We start from the raw sequence: 21,983 nt of genomic DNA, 5'->3' as shown, positions 1-21,983 counted from the left end.
TTAACCTTCTCAAAATTGAGTAAATCATAATGTATAGGTTAAGAAATCTTTTCTTTATAACCTGTTTGAAAAGCCACTGTGTAATTGGAATTATATATAATTGGCGGTAATTATATAGTTTGACATGTTTGAATTTGATCGTGTAATTACTTGGTCCCATATAATTGTGTGTAATTCGAATACTCCAAAAATACAGTTTCAATTCCGATCCCTCACAGAAATTCATGTAATTACGCAATTTAATATTTTTATTATATTATTTGTTATTTAACTGTATAACAAAACATAACAATCGTAAACGTAATTATACAGTACTAACCAAACAAAACACACCCTTAATAAAAATACCCTCATCATACTTATTAATTATACAATATCAAACATTATCTATCTGAAACAAAAGGAGTATGTTAGAGCACGTTCCGATCTCCGATCATTTTTCTTTAGACCAGGCAAGATAAAATTTGGATACATAAAACAAGATGTATTTATTTATTACAATATTTTCATAGGAAAAAGAAAATGTAAGGAAAAAAAAAACCCTCCGGATAAATTCTCTTTCACCAAAATTCCAAACTAAAGGGGAAAATAATGATCATGTTGCTTCCTACCTAACCTTTGAGCTCAGAAAACATCGTCAATTAGCTTTAGCTTGATCAGCAGCAGCTGCCAGTTTCTTTCTCTGTTGATGCTCTGCAACTTTATAATCAACTACTTCATTGAACTGGATAGGATCAAGCACACAATTCAAACTACCATAAACAGCAGCTTGGACACTAGCCATCAATTTTGCTATTTCCCTTCCTGAGAAGCCATCCGTTTTAGCAGCTGCTTCCTTTATGATGTCATCAGTCAGACCCTTGATCTCTATCTTTTGTGGTTGTCGTTTAAACAAATTCCGAAACCAACCAGATTCCCTTGACCCTGCCTGAGCTATATATTTTTGGAGGTAAAGCTTTAAAAGCTTGAAGCGCTCTTCTTCTTCGGGTAAAGGGAACTCGAGGACTTCGTCTATGCGATCTGCTACTGCTGAATCGAGATCACCAGGTCGATTAGTGGCGAGAGCAAGGACGATATCCTTAGATTGGTCACCAGTCCGGAAAAGAAGAGCGTTTAGTGCACTTCTTTGAGCTTCACTCTTGTAGGTTTTGTTCCTTCTGCAAAATATGATCAAGATAACTTAAATCTACGCCAAACAGACCGAACAGATTTCTTAGAGAAAAGAAGTAAAAGTTTGGAAACCATGTGGTGCAGGAGAAATAATGAAATTGTTTGGATCACTTACTCGCACAAAAATGCATCTGCTTCGTCAATGAAGAGCAAAAACCCCTGTTCGACTTCTTAGCCCAATCAAACAACCGATGTATTTTTGTAACAGCTTGTGCTCCCAGTGGAGCAACATCACCACCTGTCATCAATGCATAATCTAGCCCCTGAGAGGAAATTGAAAACTGGATTTAGGGAAAGCAAAACTGACGCATTCTAACAAGCTGACGTATAGTCAGTCTCGTTTGATACCATCACTGTCAAAGTTTACGATCACCAATCTCCACACGCTTTAAAATGGAACAATTGAAATTGAAATATGGCAAGTGAATAAGAATCCATTAAAGTTGCAGGGAAGTTAAAGGGTACGATATCATACAGATTTAGTAGCCAGTTCTCTAGCAGCCATTGTCTTCCCTGTTCCAGGAGGGCCATAGAAAAGAATGTTTCGGAAAGGTGCATTATGAGATTTTGTGTTTGCAGTTGCACTAGCCAACTGGACAACTCTTTTTTGAAGTGAGGGGTGTAAAATTACATCGCCAAACCCACTTGCATTCCCATTCACAGAAGCATTCCCTTTCTCAGCAGTACGTGCTATAGAGCTCATGCCACGAGAGAAAAAGCCCAACCAAGGGTATTTCCCTCGGGATGACTCTCTGATCAGAGATGGCTGTCCCAATATTCTATCAACATAACCCCAGATCACTTTTGCACCTTCCCTGCAATCGAAAACCTAAGCAATAAATATACTATCTGCAAAATTTGAAAGCTACCCAATCATTCTCTAATGCTTCAGAAATCACAGTTTTTTTGTTAACTGAAAGAATAAAGTATACAAGTGACTACACCAAAACTATTTAGAACAGTGCTTTAACTAATCATTAATCCATTGGAAACTGATAGCCACAAGGAAATTCGACCAACTTATTCCAGTGAAACACGAATACCAAATGCAGCAAGAAAGACGTAAAAAAGATATTACACTAATACTCCAGAGGTTTTTGGAGTTGAACTGAGTACAGATGGGACTTGATACAAGGAATAATTTGACCAGAAACATCCAAAAACTCTTACCTCGTCGTGTAAATACCAACTGCTAGAGATCAATAATAGACATAGCATTAATGAACTCCCAAGCCACTTCAATTTCAGAGAAAGCAAGACTTGGAAGATGCCAGGATCTATTCCTCCAGATATCAAACACTTTAGCTTCTCTTCTAATCCCTGTATCACCAAAAGCAATGCCAAGAAACATATCATGAACAGACTTTCCACCCAGTCAAGGGTCAAACCAAAAGGAAAATTGAGAATTCCTCCCTAACTTGTAATCATAAAATTGTTTGAACACCAAACGCAATTTTAACAAGTTATTCCAGGTTGTGCTTGAATCCGGAGGCTTACGAACTCCCTAATAGCTCAGTTTCAATAATCGATTCTGAGACACCCAGATTGCCCATAAAATTATTTCTCACATAAAACTTTCCAAATCTGCTTGCCAATTGTTGCTTTGTTCCAATATTCTAAATCAAAAATTCCAAGTCCTCCTTCTTCCTTGGGTCTACACACATTCTTCCAAGAGATCGGGCTCTTATTCGACTTCGCAGTGTCAATCCAAAAGAACGATCTACACTTGCTATCTATCAACTTTATCACTATCTTGGGCAAAAATAATGTCAAGCACCAAGAAACTTGTATGTTTCGCAAAATGTACTGGATTAAAATCAGCCGGCCAATGTAGGAAAGCGATTTCGTTGCCCAACTTCCCGGCCTACTAGCTACCTTCTCAACTAACTCCATGCAATGCTTCATTCTCAGTCTATATGAGATTAGGGGAATCCCAAAATACTTCATTGGCATCTGTCCTTGTGAAAATCCACAAGATCTCAATATATAATCCTTCTCTCTATATATTCCTCCAAAACTTTTCTCTTCATTCACACAAAGACCAGAGACATCAAAAATTCATTAAGGCATCCCAGCATCCAGTTCACAGATAACCCATCACCATGACAGAATAACATGAGATCATCAGCAAAGCATAAGTGATTAAGTCTAAGTTCTCCACATCCACGATGAAATTTGAAAAAATTAGGAAGATTTTTCAATAACCTAGTTAAATATTTTATAATCAAAACAAAGATTAAGGGAAAATTCGGATCCCCTTGTCGGACTCCCTTCATTATAGCAAAACATTGATCCATTGATCCATTGATCATTAATGAATAGAAAACACTCATTGTGCATGCCATAACCCATGAGATGAATCTGGAAGGAAATCGATAGTCCAACATAACTTCTTTGATGAAATCCCAACTCACCGAGTTGTACGCTTTCCGCAAATCGATTTTGAAAGTACATTGCAAGCTTCACACATCCTTGTGATAACCTCTTACCACCTCATGTGCCACTAGTATATTGTCTGAAATAGCTCTTTCCTTAAAAAAAAATCCGATTGTTGAATGCTTACAAGATCAGGGAGCACACATCCAAGTCTAGCTGTCAAAATCTTCGAAATAACTTTATATAGCACCGTGCAGCATGCTATAGGTCTATAATCCTTCAAGCCCTGAGGATTAGAACACTTCGGGATAATGGTTAACAGTGTGGCACTAAAATGTTTAGAAATCTTTCATGTTCTGAAAAACGCCAATACAACATTTGTAAAGTCATTTCCTATTATTTGCCAACTCTTTTTGTTAAAGTAAGTATTGTAACCATCAATTCCAAGAGCCTTATTTGATTCAATCGACCACAAAGCTTCCTTCACCTTTGCCCTGATGCCTAGTAACTGCTTATAGAATTCTAACATGTGCACACTCATCATCTCTTGATCAGTATAAATTTCTCCAGACGGAAGCTTTAAGCTGGTAATACCATTACGAACATTCCTAATCCTCATGGATTTGTGAAAGAACGATGTGTTTGCATCCCCATGTTCTATCCAATCAATTCTAGCTTTTTGAAAATATAAACTTTTTTCCTACTCCATAATCCTTTTTAATTCTACAACTATAGCTCTTTCTTCATCTTGTAGCACAGTATTCATGGGATCCATCTACAGATTACTTTGTACAATTTTCACAAGCAGTTTCAGCTTATATACTCTATCAGAAATCTTTGAAAACTCTCGTCGATTAAGCCCTGGAACTCTTTCCTTAATATCTTAAGCTTCTGCCAAAGGGAAAACATAGGATTTCCTTGAACCAACTGCCTCCAAGCTCCGGTCACTAAAGAGTCAAACACTGGATTCTGCACCCACATGTTGTAGAATCGAAAAGGTTTACGAGAACTCCTCTCAAAAGCTCTCAGATGCACAATAACTGGTGAGTAATCAGATATGCCTGGCTCCAAAACTTCAAAATAGACTCCAAGGAAAGCATCAGTACAATTTATATTAATAAGACTCTTATCTAATTTGCACCAAATTCTTCCCTCAATCTCATAATAATTAGACCATGTGAATTGACAGTCTTGACTTGTATTCTCAATAAGCCTCGTATCAACTATACACTTCTCAAACTCCTAGATATTAGCTGGCCTCACAGGACTACCCCCTACCTTATCAGTGCTTCTAACCATGGCATTAAAACCTCCTTGAACTATCCACGTACCTTCTATCCTCTGTTCTAATGTCGTAGATCATTCCACAATTCCAACCTATCACTAGCATCATTCAGTCCATACACAACAATCCAATTAATTACAACATTATCAACAGTCATCCTGCAAGTAATCCACTGGACACTAATCTGAATATCAATTATATGGACTTTATCAACATCATAAACTAACCATATTCTGCCATTTGGGTGAACTACAAAATTATGAATTAATTCCCAGTTCCTAAACCTCACACCTTTCCATACTTTCTCAACATTTTCAGTTAGGACATGTGTTTCCAAGATACCACAGGCAATTAACTTCTTACCAACAATCAATTGTCTTACCTGTGACTGTTTTAAGGGGGAATTGAGCCCCCTTATGTTCCAACTCCCGACTATCATCCATTTTAAGGGAGTCGACCTGGCAAAACCTGCTTGGTCGACACATCAATAGAACTTCCAGTTACAAACTGTAAAGGTTGGAACGAATTACTGCTTCCTTCCCCTGGCGTCTTTGAACGAGTCAAAATTACTGGCACATTCTGAACGTTCTGACCAACCACCTTCTTCTTCCTTTTAACAGCCTTCTTTCTCTTTTTAGGGCCTATCGGAGACCATTATTAGCCTCAGCTATTGAAGGAAATTCAGAATCCTCAACTTCCACACACTCAGACTCCACTTGAGGCCTCTCCTCTACTACTACAATCTCTTCCTCCATATCAGGAGCAATAACATCATGAACTTCAGGTACAGGGATAACCTTCTCACGCCAAACCTGAACTGCCTTCATTCTACACTTATCAGTGAGATGCCCGACTTTCTTACACTTATCACATACCGATGGAATCCATTCATACTCTACATTCTGAAAGAATTGTCCACCTTTATCATCAGCAATACGAACCTTATCCGGAAAAGGACCAAAAACATCCATCATTACAGATATTCTAGCAAACCCTAACCGAGTTTCACTGGTTGTAATCTGATCCGCAATCAAAGGTGTCTCAAGCATACTGCCAATTCGACTAAGGAGATCTTCTTTCCAAAACACCACCAGAAGTAATGGAAGTTTGATCCAAACCGGGACCCTGTCCACTTCATCCATAGAGAAATCCATTGCAGCTTTCTACTCTTTCAACAATAATGGCCTGTTATTGAACGAAAGATACCTATCAGTCAACGCCTGAACCTTCGTAATTTTTTTTTTGTGCAATATAATTTGCAAATTGACCTCATTCAAAATATATTAGTATTATGATAATTAAAAATATGAATGGTGCAAGATATGAATTGGAGATAAAAGTGAAAGATTTTTATCTTTCGTATTTTTAAGAAATATAAGCACTATTTAAGTACCCACCATTTAAATACCTAGAATCATAAAATACTTAACATAATATACCTCATCTTTGATTTGTGCATGACCGCATTGTGTTTTACTTAAATTAAGTTTTGATATGCTTGAAATAATAATTGGTTTTAAATCCTTTGGTGTATAAATGTAATATATATATATAGGAATTAAACCGTAAAAATAAGGATGACTATGTTTATATATATATATATAAAAATATAGCCATCTTCAATTTTATGGCTTAATTCCTTATGCAATCACTAACGCCCCATAATTTTCAACGCGTCTTGGTCATTTTTTTTTTGAATATACCCTCACAAGTTAGAACTTTGATAAGGAAAGTCGTGAGCAACTCAGTTTCTCATGAGTATATTATAATCTCTTATCAAATTTCTTAAAACTAGTGATTTTCTTAGAGATAATTGTTTTTTTGTTTGAAATGGACTTTAGCTAATTAGATGGTATTTTGAATTTTTTTTCTATCAAGTGGGTATCTCTTTTGTTAGTTTTCTATCAAAGACATGTCTACCGTAAAAAAATCGCTGACGTAGCAGAGAAATTCCGTTAAGTCATCCCTGTTATCTCCATATAGATTTATATGTCAAATGCTGACTCAACATACACATCACTCATAGTTTGACATAATGACAGTTTAGATTTTGGTTACTGTCTCTTTTTTCAGGTATAACAATGATGGAAAAAGACCGTTTATGTGCCATTCTTTGGCAGGTTTGGTCAAATAGAATGGGGAGATTTTTTATCTCTTCTGCCGCACGCCATCAGCTGCTCTTGAGTCGGCTGACTTCTAGGTGTTGCAAATCCAGGTCGTTTCAAAGTGTCTTCCGATAGCTCCTCCTCGCCAGGTTACAAAATGGTCGAAGCCTCCTTTGAATGCATTAAAAATTAATGTAGATGGTGCATGTTTTACTGATCGCATGATGGGGCTGTTAGCTGTTCTTCGAGATCATGAGGGTCGAGTTTTATGCTCAAACACCATTTTTGCAGCAGCCAAAGGGGACATTCAATCGATAGAGGCTCATGCAATTTTAACTGGCTTAAAATTGGCCGAGATTTGTCGGCTAGGATCCTTTTCCATTGAATCAGATGTACATAATGTGATCAATGCTATCAATAGTCGGTATTTTTGTGTACTCCCCCGTTGTAATGTTATATATAGAGGATATTAGGATCTTATTGAGCCTATTCGAAGAATGTAATCTTATTTTTGTAAGACGAGAAGGAAACTACCTAACACGTAATATCGCTAATATAAAAAACAATTGATTATGTGACTTATCCTCTTACGTATTTGATGTAGCTTCTAACGATATTGTTTGATATTGCTTAATACTACTTCCGTCTCAAAATAGATGCAAATTTTTCAATACAATTTTTGGGACGGAAGTAGTATAAAATGTTCAATTTAAAAATTTTAAAAAAAAAGTGTTACACCAAACTTTGTAAGATTTATATATATATATAAAGAATAGTAATTAATGAGATATAACTAGAAAAATAAAATAAATTAATAATACTGAAACTATTGTTTTTCAAAATCTTTTTAATAAAATTATATATAAAATTTATTTAGATAAATTATTAATTTATTTATCATATAAGTATTACAAAAATTAATTTATTTAATAGTATCTTAATTTTTTTATAAACTATTAATTTATGTGGTTATTTTAGAGAAAAATATCAGTTATCTGCGATCATTAATTTTTAAAAAACATGTATTTGTATACGAAATAAATATTAATAAATCTTTTTTTTTTGAATCTAAGGTATTAATAATGGAGGTTTTGAGTTTTGACTATAATTGAGAAATCTTATATATAATAGTAAGATTTTTCTAATTTTAAATTTGTTCTAATTGTAAATTCAATTACAAATTTTATTGTCAAATCAACATCCGACACATAGCGTTTTATTAATTAATAGTAATTTGATACATGTATTTTAAAATTTTGAGTTTAATTAGGTTTCAAGTTAGAATTTTAAGTCAAAGATAATTTTTTTTCTACTCTAATTAGTAAATCAAAATACAATAAAAACATAATCATTCCTAATAAAATTCTACCGATTACTTTTTTCTAATATAATAATTTTATTCCTAATCAATTTCCTATCTATTATTTAAAAAATTATTCTTACTAAAATTATAATAAACTATATTTTTTTCTTCTAATTTTGTTATTAAACATTTTTTCCTGAATAAAATTTGTTAGATTTTTTTTATTCCTAATTAAAACGGGCACGTTTTTTTCCTATTCAACGAGCATATTATTTAAAAAATTATTTCTAATTAAATTATAATATATATTAAAAAAATTCTAAACATTTTATTAAACTATTATTTCTCATAAAAATCCACCATATTTTTTTCCTTATTCTTAATTAAAACGAGCATATATTATTTTTCAAACAATCAATATTTTTTTAATTAAAATTCATTATATTTTTTTTTCTATTTCTAATTAAAATAATTATCTTTCGATATAACATTCGACATATATTTAATAATGTTTAATATTAATAATTATTATATAATTTTTTCATAATATATTAAAATTATTAATTTTTTAAAAATACGAATTTTCCGTCTAACAGACGGATCTGCTGACTTGTAATTGAAAACTCAGGTTATTTCCGCTACGCTTAAAATACTCCCTTCAGCTCTTCAAGGTCGAGAACATTACATTCGGAGCATCCAACTTCTTTAATAACCTATCTGAACACTCTTTTTCAATTAGGGTTTTCGAATCGCAGCTTTCACAAGGTAAATTCAGTCCTAAGAATTATTTTTCTCGTTTCGTTGGGATACCTAGAAATTTATTTGAGCATTATTTTCCACTATGATTTTATAGATCTAAGAAAATTTCATATCAATTTCCTCTATTTCTTCGTCAGATCTGTGTTTTGGGAGAAATTAAACTAATTAATTAAGCTCTTTATGAGGGCAATGCCTCAATTGTGAAGAATCTCATGCGATTTATTGAAAAAAATTCTCTGATTTGTAAATATTCTATCCTCATTTCTGCAACTATTTGTTTGTTGGTGATTGATTGTTGCACGTTAAACGGAATTGGTGACTTTTGATTCTTTGTTTTATGTTAAAGTTAACTGCAGCTCATAGTTGTTTGCTTTCATTTCTGTGCAGAGAGAATGAAACCTATTTTCTGCGGAAATTTCGACTATGATGCACGTGAGCCTGATGTGGAACGGCTCTTTAGAAAATATGGGAAGGTCGACCGAGTGGATATGAAATCTGGTAAGCTTTCTTGCTTATTTTGTTGTATGTCCTGATTAAAAAAAATCAATGGACTGTTTCATGGTATTAAGTACATTTTTAATCGTTTCAACCGGAAAATGTAAATTACAATATGAGTTGTGTTGTGTATCACTCGTATCCACCTTGACAAATAATTGAGTTGGTGGAGGGAATGTGATGCTAAGCGATTGCTTAGTAATTTTGTTTTACTGGATTTCAAGGACCTGCTCAGTGCTATTCATTACACGTTGCTGACCTGCACAATATATCTCAACCAAAATCCTTAATCTTAACCATCCTTTCCTGGGCTTTACCTTTAATTTTTCCATTATGAACTTCACTCATCATTATGCATTTTATCTAAAGTTCGTGAAATATGTTTTATTGTATAAAACAACATTCGGAACGATTTTCTACGAATCAGTGGGTCCTGCAGCACGTATGCAATTAAGATGCTTATCCTCTCAGTCATGACCTTTGAAGTTCTAATTGTTCGTTGGAGAAGTATGGCCACCCACCAACAGCTATTATTCATCCATTGTTGAGTTCTTGTGGGGTTCAGGATTCATTTGAGAAAAAAATAAGCATGTTTTTCGAAGTAAAACACCCCCATACTCAACATTTTCTTTGGCGCAGGATTGTTCTTGGGATTTCCATACTCCTCCAAGCATGTGGATGGACTTTCAGAATTGTCTTCCCTGCCTGTGACGAGCTCCCTCTTCTTGTTATCAAGAAGAGTCAACTCTGATCTGCAGTGGCATCATCATCCTACATTTTAAACAGACACCATTGCATTTCATTCCTCACGACTTTGCCCAGCCTTCCCTTTCCGACATGTTTCAATGTAGAATCACTGCTGACCTCTCAGCGAGACACATAAATAGATGGCGAATGCAAGTTTTTATTCATTGACCGGCCATGTGACTTCCATTTTTGGATTATTGTTCCTTGACATCCTACTAGTACATCTAACAAGGTCTGTAGCCACTTTTTCTGGTCACTTAGTTTACAGATTTAAAAGAAGGTTTGAAATGTTTTTCTAGGGTAGTATTTGGTGGATTATGTTACTGCAGTGGAAAAGCTGTGACCCTGAGAATTTGTTTCGTGGGAGGATTCTTATTACTATGCCTCTTTTCCTGCATCTGTAGTTCAAATGCTTTTACTTTTACTGGGATATAGGTTTTGCTTTCATCTATATGGAAGATGAAAGAGATGCAGAGGATGCTATTCGCGCACTTGATCGGACAGAATTTGGTCGAAAGGGTCGCAGACTTCGTGTTGAATGGACAAAGGTAATATACTGATCTTTTAAAGTTTTCAATTAGTGTTCTTGTGCCGCTTCTTAAGCCACTTTGTTTCCTTCCTTAGTCAAATTATCCTGTTAATGCTTTTTATTTTTATATTCTGTAGCAAGAACGAGACATTAGAAAGTCTGGGGGTTCGAGAAGATCTTCGGCAAATACAAAGCCTTCGAAGACCTTGTTTGTCATCAATTTTGATCCCCGTGACACTCGACCCAAAGACTTGGAGAAGCATTTTGAGTCTTATGGAAAAATAGCTAATGTGAGGATTCGGAGGAATTTTGCATTTGTTCAATATGAATTTCAGGAAGATGCCACCAGAGCCCTGGAGGCTACTAATATGAGGTGATGCTCCTTTCTTTGCTGTCATGATGCCCCTTTTCTCTTAACCCTGTCCTATACTGTAAAATGGCTTTGTTTAGTTTGTTCCTCTATCTGGGCCTAACCTTTTTGCCTGTTTTGGTGCTCAGCAAGTTACTTGATCAAGTGATCTCAGTGGAATATGCTGCTCGAGATGATGATGAACGTAGAAACCGACATAGCCCTAACAGAGGCCGTGATAGATCACCTGATAGGAGAGGCTATGATAGAAGGCGGTCCCCAAGTCCGTACGGAAGAGAAAGGGGCAGCCCAGATTATGGACATGGTCATGACCGGAAAGAGAGGGCCAGTCCTGATTATGGTCGCGGTCCTCGTGGGCACAGCCCGAGCCCATATAAGCGAGACCGGCCCAACTCTGATCTTGCACGTGCTGCTGCACGTAGTCCTTCCCTTAGAGAAAGAGAGAAAGCCAGTCCTGAGGATGGCCATAGAGAAAGAGAGAAAGCTAGTCCGGAAAATGGCCGTGCTGCGAATCGTAGCCCGTATCGTAGAGAGAGGCTGAGCCCTGGCAATGGCAAAGACATCACCCATAACCCAAATTCGAGAGAGAGGCGAAGCTCTGAAAATGGACCTGACCGCAGCCCTAGTCCTGATAATGGCCGTGCCCTGAGTCCAGATTCCAGGCCCGAGACTAGAGACAGCCCCGGAAGCCAGGATAATGAGAAGAGATATCGCGGGTTTGTGCCTACGCTCATGTAAAGTAGTAAAAAGCCTTTCCTTTTAGTATTTTCTTTGATTTGAGTATTGAATTCTGCCTTGAATTTTGATGATGCAGTCGTTCTCCACCAGCAGACGACTGATTCCTGGATCTTGAATTGCTGAAAGAAGAAATGGTCTTTGGATGTTAGTTACTGGAAGTTGAACTTGTCTGCCCTGCATCTGCAGACTTTTATCTTTTACATGTTCTTTTGATTATAGGACTTTCCGACTTGCTGTACTGGGCTAAAACATTTTCTAAAAAGTGTTGTTTCTGTTTCCCCGTTTATCATTCCTTGTTGCATTTAAACTTATGGATTCAATTGTAGTACTTTTCTGATTTCTTACTGTTCCCTTGGTTTCTGTCTTTTGCAATCTTTTCACAATGCAGCAGCATAAGCATCACTCTAATTTAGCTAGTTGAACTTGGAATTTGAACATTTTCGAAGACTTTGTACGGTCTAGTTCTGAAAAGTTTTGATGCCACTGAGAGGTCATTCCTTACCTACTTTACATGTCTTTCCATGCCAATGTAGAATCACGGTAGAATCACTGTCTTTGAATAGGGGCAAATTCACAAAACCAAACAAGAGCTTAACTTAAACAGAGAATCGAACTCAATTTACAGCTTGAAAGTCAACAATAATGTACGACTATTATTCTTCCTTTAGGACAAAGAAGAACAAACTTCTAACACTTACATATAAAGCTTCAACCTTTTAAATCCCAGTCGGTTGAAGTTTAATAAAAAGAGATTCAATAAAAAATTTCCCTTTCTAACAGGGGTAGTAGTCTTTCATCATTTCATTAAACCTTCAACAACAAAACATTAATTGAAGCTCAAATCTGAATCTTAAAATCGTTAAACAGTTGGATTATACTAATACCATTATTTAAGAAACTTACATAGGTTGCTAAAAGACGTGCTGCAAAAAGTTGAAAATGGGATCAGAATTTCGTCTACGTCTTGTGAAAATGGATCTCCGAGGCGATTATTCGTCGGAGCTTTACCCCGTAATCAGAACAGTGAACAAAAAGTTTACTGTTAAAAATGACCAAAAAAGTGGGAAAAGAGGGTTTCATGTTACACGAGAAAATGGGTGCAAAATATAATTCCATATTGGAGAAAGATTAGATGAAAGTTGAAACTTTTTTTTGGTTATTCAATTTAGGGATTTGGCGTAGAATTGAGGGATATTTTAAATTTTTTACCATTATTGGAAATTTATTTACCTTAAATTTTGGCGGGTTTAATCTTCGAAGGAAAAAAGATTGGCGGGCGCCGGTCCGGCCGAAACAATATTTTGCGGAAAACACTTATCTCGTGACATGTGTCATCCGATTGATAAAAAATTTGACACTTCATTGAATGTTTTTTTTAACTCACCGATATGAATATATGATGGAGTAATGCTATTTTTATAAAATCCTACATGGTACTTTTGTCAATTTATTATTGGTTATATAAATTTCAATATTTATGAATTGATTTAATTATTGAAAATTTTGTAAGAATAGCATTATTCTATATGATGAATCGGATGACACTTCGGTAGATGAGTAAACACCACATATGCAAAGTTAAAAATAAAAAAATATGTATGGTCGTTATCGAGAACATAAGATTTTTTAGACTAATAGAAGAACATGAAAAATTAAAAAAGTGTTATAGATAAAATATTTGGATGAATATGAAAGTATAGGTTTTCTCATACACAATTGCTATATATGGTCAATTCGCATTTTTCATTTAGTTTCACTTGAAGACATACCATACCTCTGCAACTGCCATGTCATACAATTCCCTCCAAACAAGTCTTATCAAAATTTCACCATAAACATTATCTTTTTGGCCATAAACTTTATCTAGACTTGGAAGCCATTGTAGGATTTCCTTAGGACAAAATATGGCAGCTCTAAGCAGCCAGTTTTACATTAGCCACAAATTAATAAAATCCAGGCATCTTCTTCCTATTTCCTGCACAATGCAACAACCCTCACAGAGCAATATTAAGGTAGTTATCAATGGAGCAGCTAAAGAAATCGGAAGAGCTGCCGTCATCGCCGTTACTAAAGCTAGAGGAATGGAACTTGCTGGTGCTGTGGATTCCCATCTTGTTGGAGAAGATATTGGAAAGCTGTGTGACATGGAAGAACCTTTGGAAATTCCAATAATAAATGATCTTACTATGGTTTTGGGTTCCATATCCCAGGTATATATTTCAATATTACATCCATTCACACATGCTTATAGATTATGTGCTTATGCATGACTCAGACTAAACATATATGAATCTTGCAGTCAAAAGCAACTGGAGTTGTAGTTGATTTTACGGACCCTTCTTCGGTTTACGACAATGTGAAACAGGTCGATCATTAGTGTTTCATTTACAGATTTCTGCAATGGAATTCATTGTATTATTCTCGAATCTGATTATGATTATTTTCCCTTGTTTTTGGTCCGTAGGCTACTGCATTTGGCATGAATAGCATTGTTTACGTGCCTCGAATCAAAATCGAAACAGTTTCTGCGTTATCTGCATTCTGTGAGAAAGCCAGCATGGTGAGGACAGGGTGAGGTTTATATAAAACAGTTCATTCTTCAATATGATCTTTGTTAACTAAATGAATAAATAGTTTCCGTGATTATTTATGTAAAATAAATTCGCCTAATATCGTCGAATGTGTAAAATTAGGGGTGTCTGGTAGCACCAACTCTGTCTATGGGATCAATACTACTACAACAAGCTGCCATTCAAGCTTCATTCCACTACAACAATGTTGAAGTTGTCGAATCACGACCTCACGCAACGGTAGAGTATTTTTTTCAGTCTAGCAAAACCAATGTGAAAAAGCACTATAACTTGAAACGGATGATGTCAAATAACACGCAAACAATCTTAACTCTTGGAAAACAATATTTTCTTCAAAAGATTAGCTAATGGTTGCCTGCAAGTCTGTAATAGTAGCTCATCCTTGTTGCTGAAAAATTTCCATTCAAGTTTAGAGTAGAAGGAACTGAGAATTATGTTTCCATGTTTAAAATTACAAAGCGTAATACTTTTGTAAGTATGCAAACTTTCCATTCCAACAATTAAATTCTGAAAAGAGCTTGTCTTCAATCTATCAGCAGGACTTTCCCTCATCAGATGCTGTACAAATTGCCAACAACCTCTCAAGTATTGGCCAGATTTACAATAGAGAAGACATCTCCACAGAAATTAAGGTATTATTCGACTTTTCTCCTTGTCCCGAAATAGAAGATTCATAACTTGGAAACATTTGTCATTTGTCGTCCCTGTATTTTATTCTTTATAGGCAAGGGGTCAAGTAATTGGGGAAGACGGAGTTCGAGTGCATAGCTTAGTCTTACCAGGGCTCCCTTCCAGTACAACTGTTTACTTTTCTGGACCAGGAGAGGTATCTTCTCTCCCTTTAATCTTACTTTTTGAGAAAGTAAGATAAACTTAAAAAGTAATCTGATTCGAAAGTCCTTCTGTTAGTAGGTATACTCTATCAAACATGATATCACAGATGTACAGTGCCTCATGCCTGGCTTACTCCTTGCTATAAGAAGGGTCAATCGTCTCAAGGTAAAACATATTCCACACTCAGGCCTCAATAGCATTCTCTTTACATAATTTTGGTGTGATTGGCGAACGACAGGGACGTAAAGTTCAGTTTTCTCATACATAAATTATCTTTTGTCTTCATTCAAATGCAGAGTCTGGTATATGGCCTCGAGAAATTAGTCTAGAAAAGAGAGATGCAAGTATACCTCAAGCTCCATTATGAATATGTAAAGAATGATTGAGAAGATCCGTTCCATCCTGGAGACATTTTTACAACATTGCAAAGATGTAAAAGTGGACAAGTTAAAATGATGACAATTGACAACATTTCATATTTTATTTTTTACTTTTGAGCAATAATAATGAAAGAAATTTATTCTTTAGTTGTTTTTAGTACTTCCATTTTCAGAATCCAATATTGTAGTCCTTAGCTATGGCATTCATTTCTATGTCTGGTCTTCTCCATAAATAGTGCTGGCAACAAGCCAAAGCTTAGATAACTTTACACCTTTCTCTGTTTGCCTTATCCTTTATAATTAAATAGATGTGATTCATGAGCCCATCAAATATGTTCATCTTAATCCAGGAACATAATATGGCCATATTAATCATACTCTTTAACAAAATTTCTTTTCTTTCTTGTTTGTATATAAATCCTACATAACTCATACAGAGACAAGCAAGATTCACTAAAAGTTAATTTTATAAACTTAAAAGATAGAAGTACCAATCTCGCCATCAACGGACTAGTCATAGAAAAATCAATGTCAATGAGAATAACGATTAAAAGAAACAATAACTTATACTGCACAACCAGCAAATATCCTTGATTAACATACCAAAATAAGTTCTGGATAGGTTACATAACCATGGGTATAAATTTACCTCTAAACTTGTTTGCAACTGCTCTAATCCAGGACCTGTCCCTGTCACTATAGGCATATCCTGTGGTAGACGTCAACAAGACAAACCCTTCGATTTGGTCCATCTGATCACTGGTGGATGAGCTCGGAAGAGATAGCACTGGCTGTACCAGGACAGAACGAGTCCCCTTTGGAAGCATCTCCCAGAGTTCAGAATCTGAAATATTTGTCAAAACATCAAGCATTCTTCCCATAAATAAAGAGATTACCTAAACTTATAACCTCTAGAAATCTGGGTAGAAATCTAAAAGATTCGGTCCTATACATACGTGAGGAAGGTAATCAAAAAAGAAAGAAGAGGAGTTCTTAATATCCTTAAAAATGAAAAAAGAAGAGAGAAATCAGAACCAAGTCGGATTTCTTTTCATTTTTTGCATGTCCACAGAAATTTTACATTGGTAGGGGAGAGTTCTGCCTATATGGGGAGCACACGCGTGAGCGGTGGTGGATGAAGCGGAAGTGTGGATGATTCTAAAAAGAAAATAGGGGAAAAGCGCCATTTTCTTATTTTAAAAATTTTTTCCTCATTTTCAAATCTTTTGTTACAGGTCTTTTATTTCTCTACACATTTGATATGCATTCGAATAGCCAAAACGCAAGATACATGTACAACGCCGCATGGCCAAAAACTCATACACAAAGTTGTTCTGAGTGGAACATAGGCTAGTTTATAGTATAATTTACCTGAACTTTGAGGGAAATATACGGTGTCCTTAAACTCCGAGAGGCCAAGCTTCTCAACCTGCTTCTCAAACCAACCAAGTAATTGATCTTTTGATACATCATCGGGTATGTTCCAGTAGCCACGTGCACATAATTGACCACTGATCCATACTAGCTGAATAATCAAGACAATGAACATTTATACACGGTTAGATATCTATAAAACAAGTCTAGCTAAAAAAAATACTAACTCTTAGATCTGAGCGTAATTGTATATAAAATTTGAGTTACTATATATCACAACATACAACAGCCGTGGTCTTGGTATTACGCAGTAAAATGTATGTGGCCCAAGCTAAATCCTCCTTCTGAGTATCTGATACATCTTCAGACATTACGAAAACTTGCGACGCTTCTTCAGGGAGAATCATTTGGTCTGTTGAATTAGTAGCACCCTAAAAGAATAAAATCTACGTCATTATCAAGTGAGTAAAAGATATGAAAAGTGAGGTTAAAAACCTCTTTGCAGTGTTTACCTTGAGGAATTTACCGAGATAAGGAAGAGAAACAGAGAATCCAGCCAAGCAAAGACCCAGAGCTTCAGATGTCTGATGAGAAACAAAAGAGAATAAAACAAACAGAACCCAAATTAACAACTGATTAAACATAAAAAAATTAAAAAAAAAAACACACACACACACAAATTATTTCCATATATAAGATCAAATACAACAAATTTGGTTTGAATTAATTACCAGCTGTGCTGGAGTTGAATTTGAGCTCAAGAAATGGTTCACTACGATGAGTGAACCGAACCCGTAACCAATCCATCTGGGCAAATACGATTCATCTAATCCAGGAATCCCTTAATTACCATAAACAAACAAATCGAACCCAGATTAGAAATTGAATTAAGAGACAGTAGATTTTGCTGTGAAGGAAATCGATTACCGAGTGTGAATCGAAGAACCGAGAGATTGAGCTGCTCATCCTGGGAATTGTCTAGACGAGCAGAGATTGATGACGATTTACTGGTTTTGGCGCCAAGTTTAGGTCGCAATTTCAACTGAATTAACGGATTGAATGAGATGGTGCTCATTATTTTTTCAAAAAATGTTTTATTCTCCGAGAGATGTTTTGGATAAATGTGTTGCATCTAACTAATTATCCAAGAAGAGCCCATCTCAAGATAATTCAACTCGATATGTGCGCTATTTTTGTGTACAGTAGCATGCGGAGGTGGTGAACATCATGTAGTTCGAGCGGTTTTTCATTGCCGGTTGGACTAATCAGTATTTAGGAAGTTAATTATCATATAAAATCGGCATTGATATTGCCGGTCATGCTATGATCGGCATTGGTATTGCCGGTCTTGAACCAAATTAAGCTTCGCCCCCTTTAAAATCAACCTATGACCGGCAATGATGGTGCCTGGTTTAGGAAAAATGCAAGTTTTGACCGGTAATACTATTGCCGGTGGAAGATTAATATTAATTAAAGTCCCTAGGGCGTCCGACCGGCAATAGAAAAACCGGTCGGACTACAAATGTTTACCCCTCTATCCTTTCGTTTCAAAATGTTGAAGTTTATTTTTTAAAATTTACATTTATAATTTACTGCTGATATCCGTACCATATTTTTTTTCGAACATTAAATATATTGTCTAAAATAATAAATACTATATTATAATATAATTAAAAAATTTATGTCTTAATTAAATATTTTACGAAATAATAAGAAACCCATAAATAAATTAAATTCATTATATAACATATATATATATATATATCAAATTTATTCTGAAGCATCATATATATATATATATTAAATTTTTTTCCGTAACAGTACTAAATACCAAAGTCTTTAGAAAATATTTTTAATATATTCCATAAAGAAGAAAATACATTAGCCTCTTAAAAAATAAAATATTTATAATATATATATATATATATATTAATCATAATGAAGTTCGGTATGTTGTAGGTCTTTCTTTATCATATATTAATTTTGAAAAAATAATTATCGCATATGATATCATCAATTAATATGATTAATTATTTATTTATTAATTATATATTTTTTTTAACCATTTAATAATTTAAAATTAATATAAATAATTATTTATTTCTTAATCATATAATGATTTTCTAAATAATTTATTAGCGTGTCATCTTTTGAAAGTCTATGGACGTAAATCACTCTTCCAATTATTTATTTCCTAATTAAATAACGAACGTTATCCAAATACATTTATGTTTTCTAAATTTTTTTTCTTTTATATTAAAAAATTATTTATTTTGAAAATAAAATTTATTGAAATTATATTAGTTAATTGCATATTTCCTTATTACATTATTCAAAATTAATTTTAAAATTCAAAAATTAAAAGTTCATAAAATTCAATATAAATGATAATATATTGAGGATAATTCATTTAAAATATATAAGGAATATTTCATTATAATTTAATATATTTTAAGAATTATTTAGTAAAAAAATTAAATTAAGTGATTTATTTGAACTCTCCGAAGCTATCACGTTGTGGTACATATTAAATTTTATTATCTATTACTATATTAATTGACTAATATAATTACTTATTTATTTTCTAACTATATATATTTTTATTATATTTAAATTTAGTAATTTATTTAGGTGATTTTATCTTTTAAAATATATATGATATATTATGTAATTTGTTACGAAATGTAAAATATATTATATATCAAAATAATATCGAGTATTGATTCTTATATATAAACATACTTAATACAATATTTATACGTATATAAAATCAAGATTGTTACTTTATATATATTAAATATATATATATATATATATCTTCATAGACGGATGTTATTGTTTGATATTTTTACACTAAGTTAAAAATAATATTTATGTATTACTTCATTTATATTAAAATATATGATATTTTTATATTTTTAAGTTCATCTAAATTATCATCTGTCTAATAAAATTATTGAATAAATATATATTCATATGAATGAACAAATATTATAAACTATCATATATTTTAATATGAGAAAAGTAATATTTACCTTACTTTTAATATGTTGTGTGGAGGTCGATACGTCATCGTTGCATTGTCATATATCTATATATAATGTTTTAATTTTAGATTTTTCGAAATATGCTTAAAGATCTCATATAGCTTTTCATTTTGTTCAATAATAGACAACATACTTATTAATTATTATATTTTTAATCATTTGCGATCACTTTTCAAATAATTTCCGTGCGTAACGCGGGTCCAAATACTAATTGTATACATATTTAAATAAAACTTAGACGTAGTTAATTAGGTATAGTATATGTGGTGATTTTTAAGAATTTGACATGCGGAAATTATTTCCATATAAGCACTTAACACTTGAAAAAATCTTTAACGTCCCTTTCATATACGCTTGTCTTCTCTTTTCACTGTTATATTAACTAATCTCAATTCCCCAATCATACGATGCGCAAACAATGAAACTACTACTCCACTGAATCCTTTTCGGAGCCTCCCTTCCCCTCCTCCTCCAATAAATACGTCCTATTCAATATCTCTGTTTTAATTTGTTTTGTACTTTGTTCTTCCCAATCGGTCAAGCAAAAAGAAATCCATTGGATTGGGCATTTTTTCCATCTTCAGGGAGATTTCCCTGTCTTCCATTGATGATTCTACAACTAATTCAACGTCTGGCGGTTGCAACTATAGATTTCATCTCCCTTTAAATGATAGGGAAAATTAGTTTGTTCTAATTAATTAAACCCTAATTAGAGTAGTCGATGACTTGATTGAGGATATGAACTATGAACACTTAAGTTTGTGGCTTTCCAGGAAAACTAAAGCAACAACAATAAAACTAAAATAGAGAAATCTCCGCACTTACTTCCGTTTTCATTTGAAGAAACTCAGGAAATCTGGTTTGCGCACGTTTCGATTTTGATTTGGTAATTAGCTATCCAGTTTTGTGTACAAGGAAGTTGATGTTTAACGGAGGAAGAGAAAGCGTTAACGTTCATGTTAACCTTTATTAATTAGTGAAGTGCTTATGTGGAACAAATTTTCCAGATGTCAAATTCTTAAAAATCACTACATGTACTACACCTAACTAACTACATTTAAGTTCTGCCCTACATATTTTCTCTTTAGGGTAATTAAAGAAATTGAGTCCTTGTACTTTTCAAATCCAGTTCGGAGATTCTTGTGTTCAATTTTTTTATCAATTCACCGTCGTCTAAATTTTGATGACTAGTCAAGTTAACGTCAACCGTCATCTACGTCACATACCGTTTATCCGTGTCAGAAAGTATTATATCGGAAATTACATCAGGGAGTTATGAATTAGATTTGGAAAAAATAGGGATATCCGAACCTACTTCTCAACCTGCTTCTTAATTAGGGGTGGGCATAAACCTATCGAACCCATGATTTTAACCAAACCGATCGATTTGATTCGGTTTGGTTTGAATATTTTTTTTTTAAATGGTTGGGTTTTGGTTGGTTAGAAAATTTCCACATTATTTTGATTAACCTGATTCGATTTAATTGGTTTTTGGTGAAAACCGAAATGAACCACAATTATATAATCAAGGAATATCCAATTAGTAATATTTCTTATTTCTTTTGATTATCTTTTAATTTAGTATTATGTGTATATCTATCAATATAAATAAATTATTCAAATTTTGCTCCCGTAAATCTATAGATTCAATTGATCCACTGATCTGAAAATTTACTTGCATTTTTTCGATGATTTTTGCTCATATAATGTCTCTTCTACCATTCTTAGAATTAATCTGCAATTAATATAAATTTGAGTTTTCTTTCTCTCAATTCTCATCGGCATTTATATCGTGGGTTGTTTCTTAAGACATTAAAAATTTATAGTTTGACAAAAGTTTGGTTAAAATCGAAACCAACCAAAACCGACTTGTGGTTTTT

General features: G+C 33.9%; 4 protein-coding genes across 4 annotated transcripts; 2 read left to right on the top strand and 2 right to left on the bottom strand.

Annotated features, from left to right (window-relative positions):
* Nucleotides 1–637: 637 nt before the first annotated feature.
* On the bottom strand, nt 638–2,363 carry LOC139884734 (uncharacterized; the record flags this gene model as incomplete). The annotated part of the gene is given in 5 exon segments (XM_071868724.1): nt 638–1,157; nt 1,286–1,325; nt 1,328–1,433; nt 1,646–1,985; nt 2,341–2,363. Coding segments are annotated over 5 exon segments (1,029 nt in total), but the record flags the coding sequence as incomplete, so codon positions are not given.
* A 7,027-nt stretch (nt 2,364–9,390) lies between these two features.
* On the top strand, nt 9,391–11,877 carry LOC139884733 (serine/arginine-rich splicing factor RS31-like). Its single transcript, XM_071868723.1, has 4 exons — nt 9,391–9,496; nt 10,676–10,788; nt 10,907–11,142; nt 11,268–11,877. The coding sequence occupies exons 1-4, from the start codon at nt 9,391–9,393 to the stop codon at nt 11,875–11,877; spliced, it is 1,065 nt and encodes a 354-aa protein (XP_071724824.1).
* A 1,904-nt stretch (nt 11,878–13,781) lies between these two features.
* Nucleotides 13,782–15,631, top strand: LOC139884736 (dihydrodipicolinate reductase-like protein CRR1, chloroplastic). Its single transcript, XM_071868726.1, has 8 exons — nt 13,782–14,087; nt 14,177–14,242; nt 14,342–14,437; nt 14,571–14,687; nt 15,008–15,100; nt 15,193–15,294; nt 15,381–15,467; nt 15,599–15,631. Exons 1-8 carry the CDS (start codon nt 13,782–13,784, stop codon nt 15,629–15,631), a joined length of 900 nt encoding a protein of 299 aa, XP_071724827.1.
* A 220-nt stretch (nt 15,632–15,851) lies between these two features.
* LOC139884732 (protein COFACTOR ASSEMBLY OF COMPLEX C SUBUNIT B CCB2, chloroplastic-like) lies at nt 15,852–18,131 on the bottom strand. Its single transcript, XM_071868722.1, has 8 exons — nt 17,984–18,131; nt 17,788–17,897; nt 17,569–17,640; nt 17,341–17,487; nt 17,054–17,207; nt 16,315–16,526; nt 16,174–16,251; nt 15,852–15,920 (listed from the first exon to the last, which is right to left on the bottom strand). Exons 1-8 carry the CDS (start codon nt 18,129–18,131, stop codon nt 15,852–15,854), a joined length of 990 nt encoding a protein of 329 aa, XP_071724823.1.
* Nucleotides 18,132–21,983: the final 3,852 nt, after the last annotated feature.

This window comes from Rutidosis leptorrhynchoides, unplaced genomic scaffold (genome assembly GCF_046630445.1).
Source record: "Rutidosis leptorrhynchoides isolate AG116_Rl617_1_P2 unplaced genomic scaffold, CSIRO_AGI_Rlap_v1 contig596, whole genome shotgun sequence".
Taxonomy (NCBI): Eukaryota; Viridiplantae; Streptophyta; class Magnoliopsida; order Asterales; family Asteraceae; genus Rutidosis; species Rutidosis leptorrhynchoides.
The sequence above is the reverse complement of the archived record's forward strand: the minus strand, read 5'-3'. Positions and strand labels throughout refer to the sequence as shown.

Excerpts from the sequence above, each read along its gene's own strand:
- LOC139884733 (XM_071868723.1), top strand. The coding sequence starts at position 9,391 with ATGAAACCTATTTTCTGCGGAAATTTCGACTATGATGCACGTGAGCCT. Across the intron at positions 10,789-10,906 it reads TTCGTGTTGAATGGACAAAG|CAAGAACGAGACATTAGAAA; the intron begins GTAATATACTGA and ends TATATTCTGTAG. Across the intron at positions 11,143-11,267 it reads CTGGAGGCTACTAATATGAG|CAAGTTACTTGATCAAGTGA; the intron begins GTGATGCTCCTT and ends TTTGGTGCTCAG.
- LOC139884736 (XM_071868726.1), top strand. The coding sequence starts at position 13,782 with ATGGCAGCTCTAAGCAGCCAGTTTTACATTAGCCACAAATTAATAAAA. Across the intron at positions 14,088-14,176 it reads TTTTGGGTTCCATATCCCAG|TCAAAAGCAACTGGAGTTGT; the intron begins GTATATATTTCA and ends TGAATCTTGCAG. Across the intron at positions 15,101-15,192 it reads ACATCTCCACAGAAATTAAG|GCAAGGGGTCAAGTAATTGG; the intron begins GTATTATTCGAC and ends TATTCTTTATAG.
- LOC139884732 (XM_071868722.1), bottom strand. The coding sequence starts at position 18,131 with ATGAGCACCATCTCATTCAATCCGTTAATTCAGTTGAAATTGCGACCT. Across the intron at positions 17,898-17,983 it reads GGTTCTTCGATTCACACTCG|GGATTCCTGGATTAGATGAA; the intron begins GTAATCGATTTC and ends ATGGTAATTAAG. Across the intron at positions 15,921-16,173 it reads GTCCGTTGATGGCGAGATTG|CACTATTTATGGAGAAGACC; the intron begins GTACTTCTATCT and ends GCTTGTTGCCAG.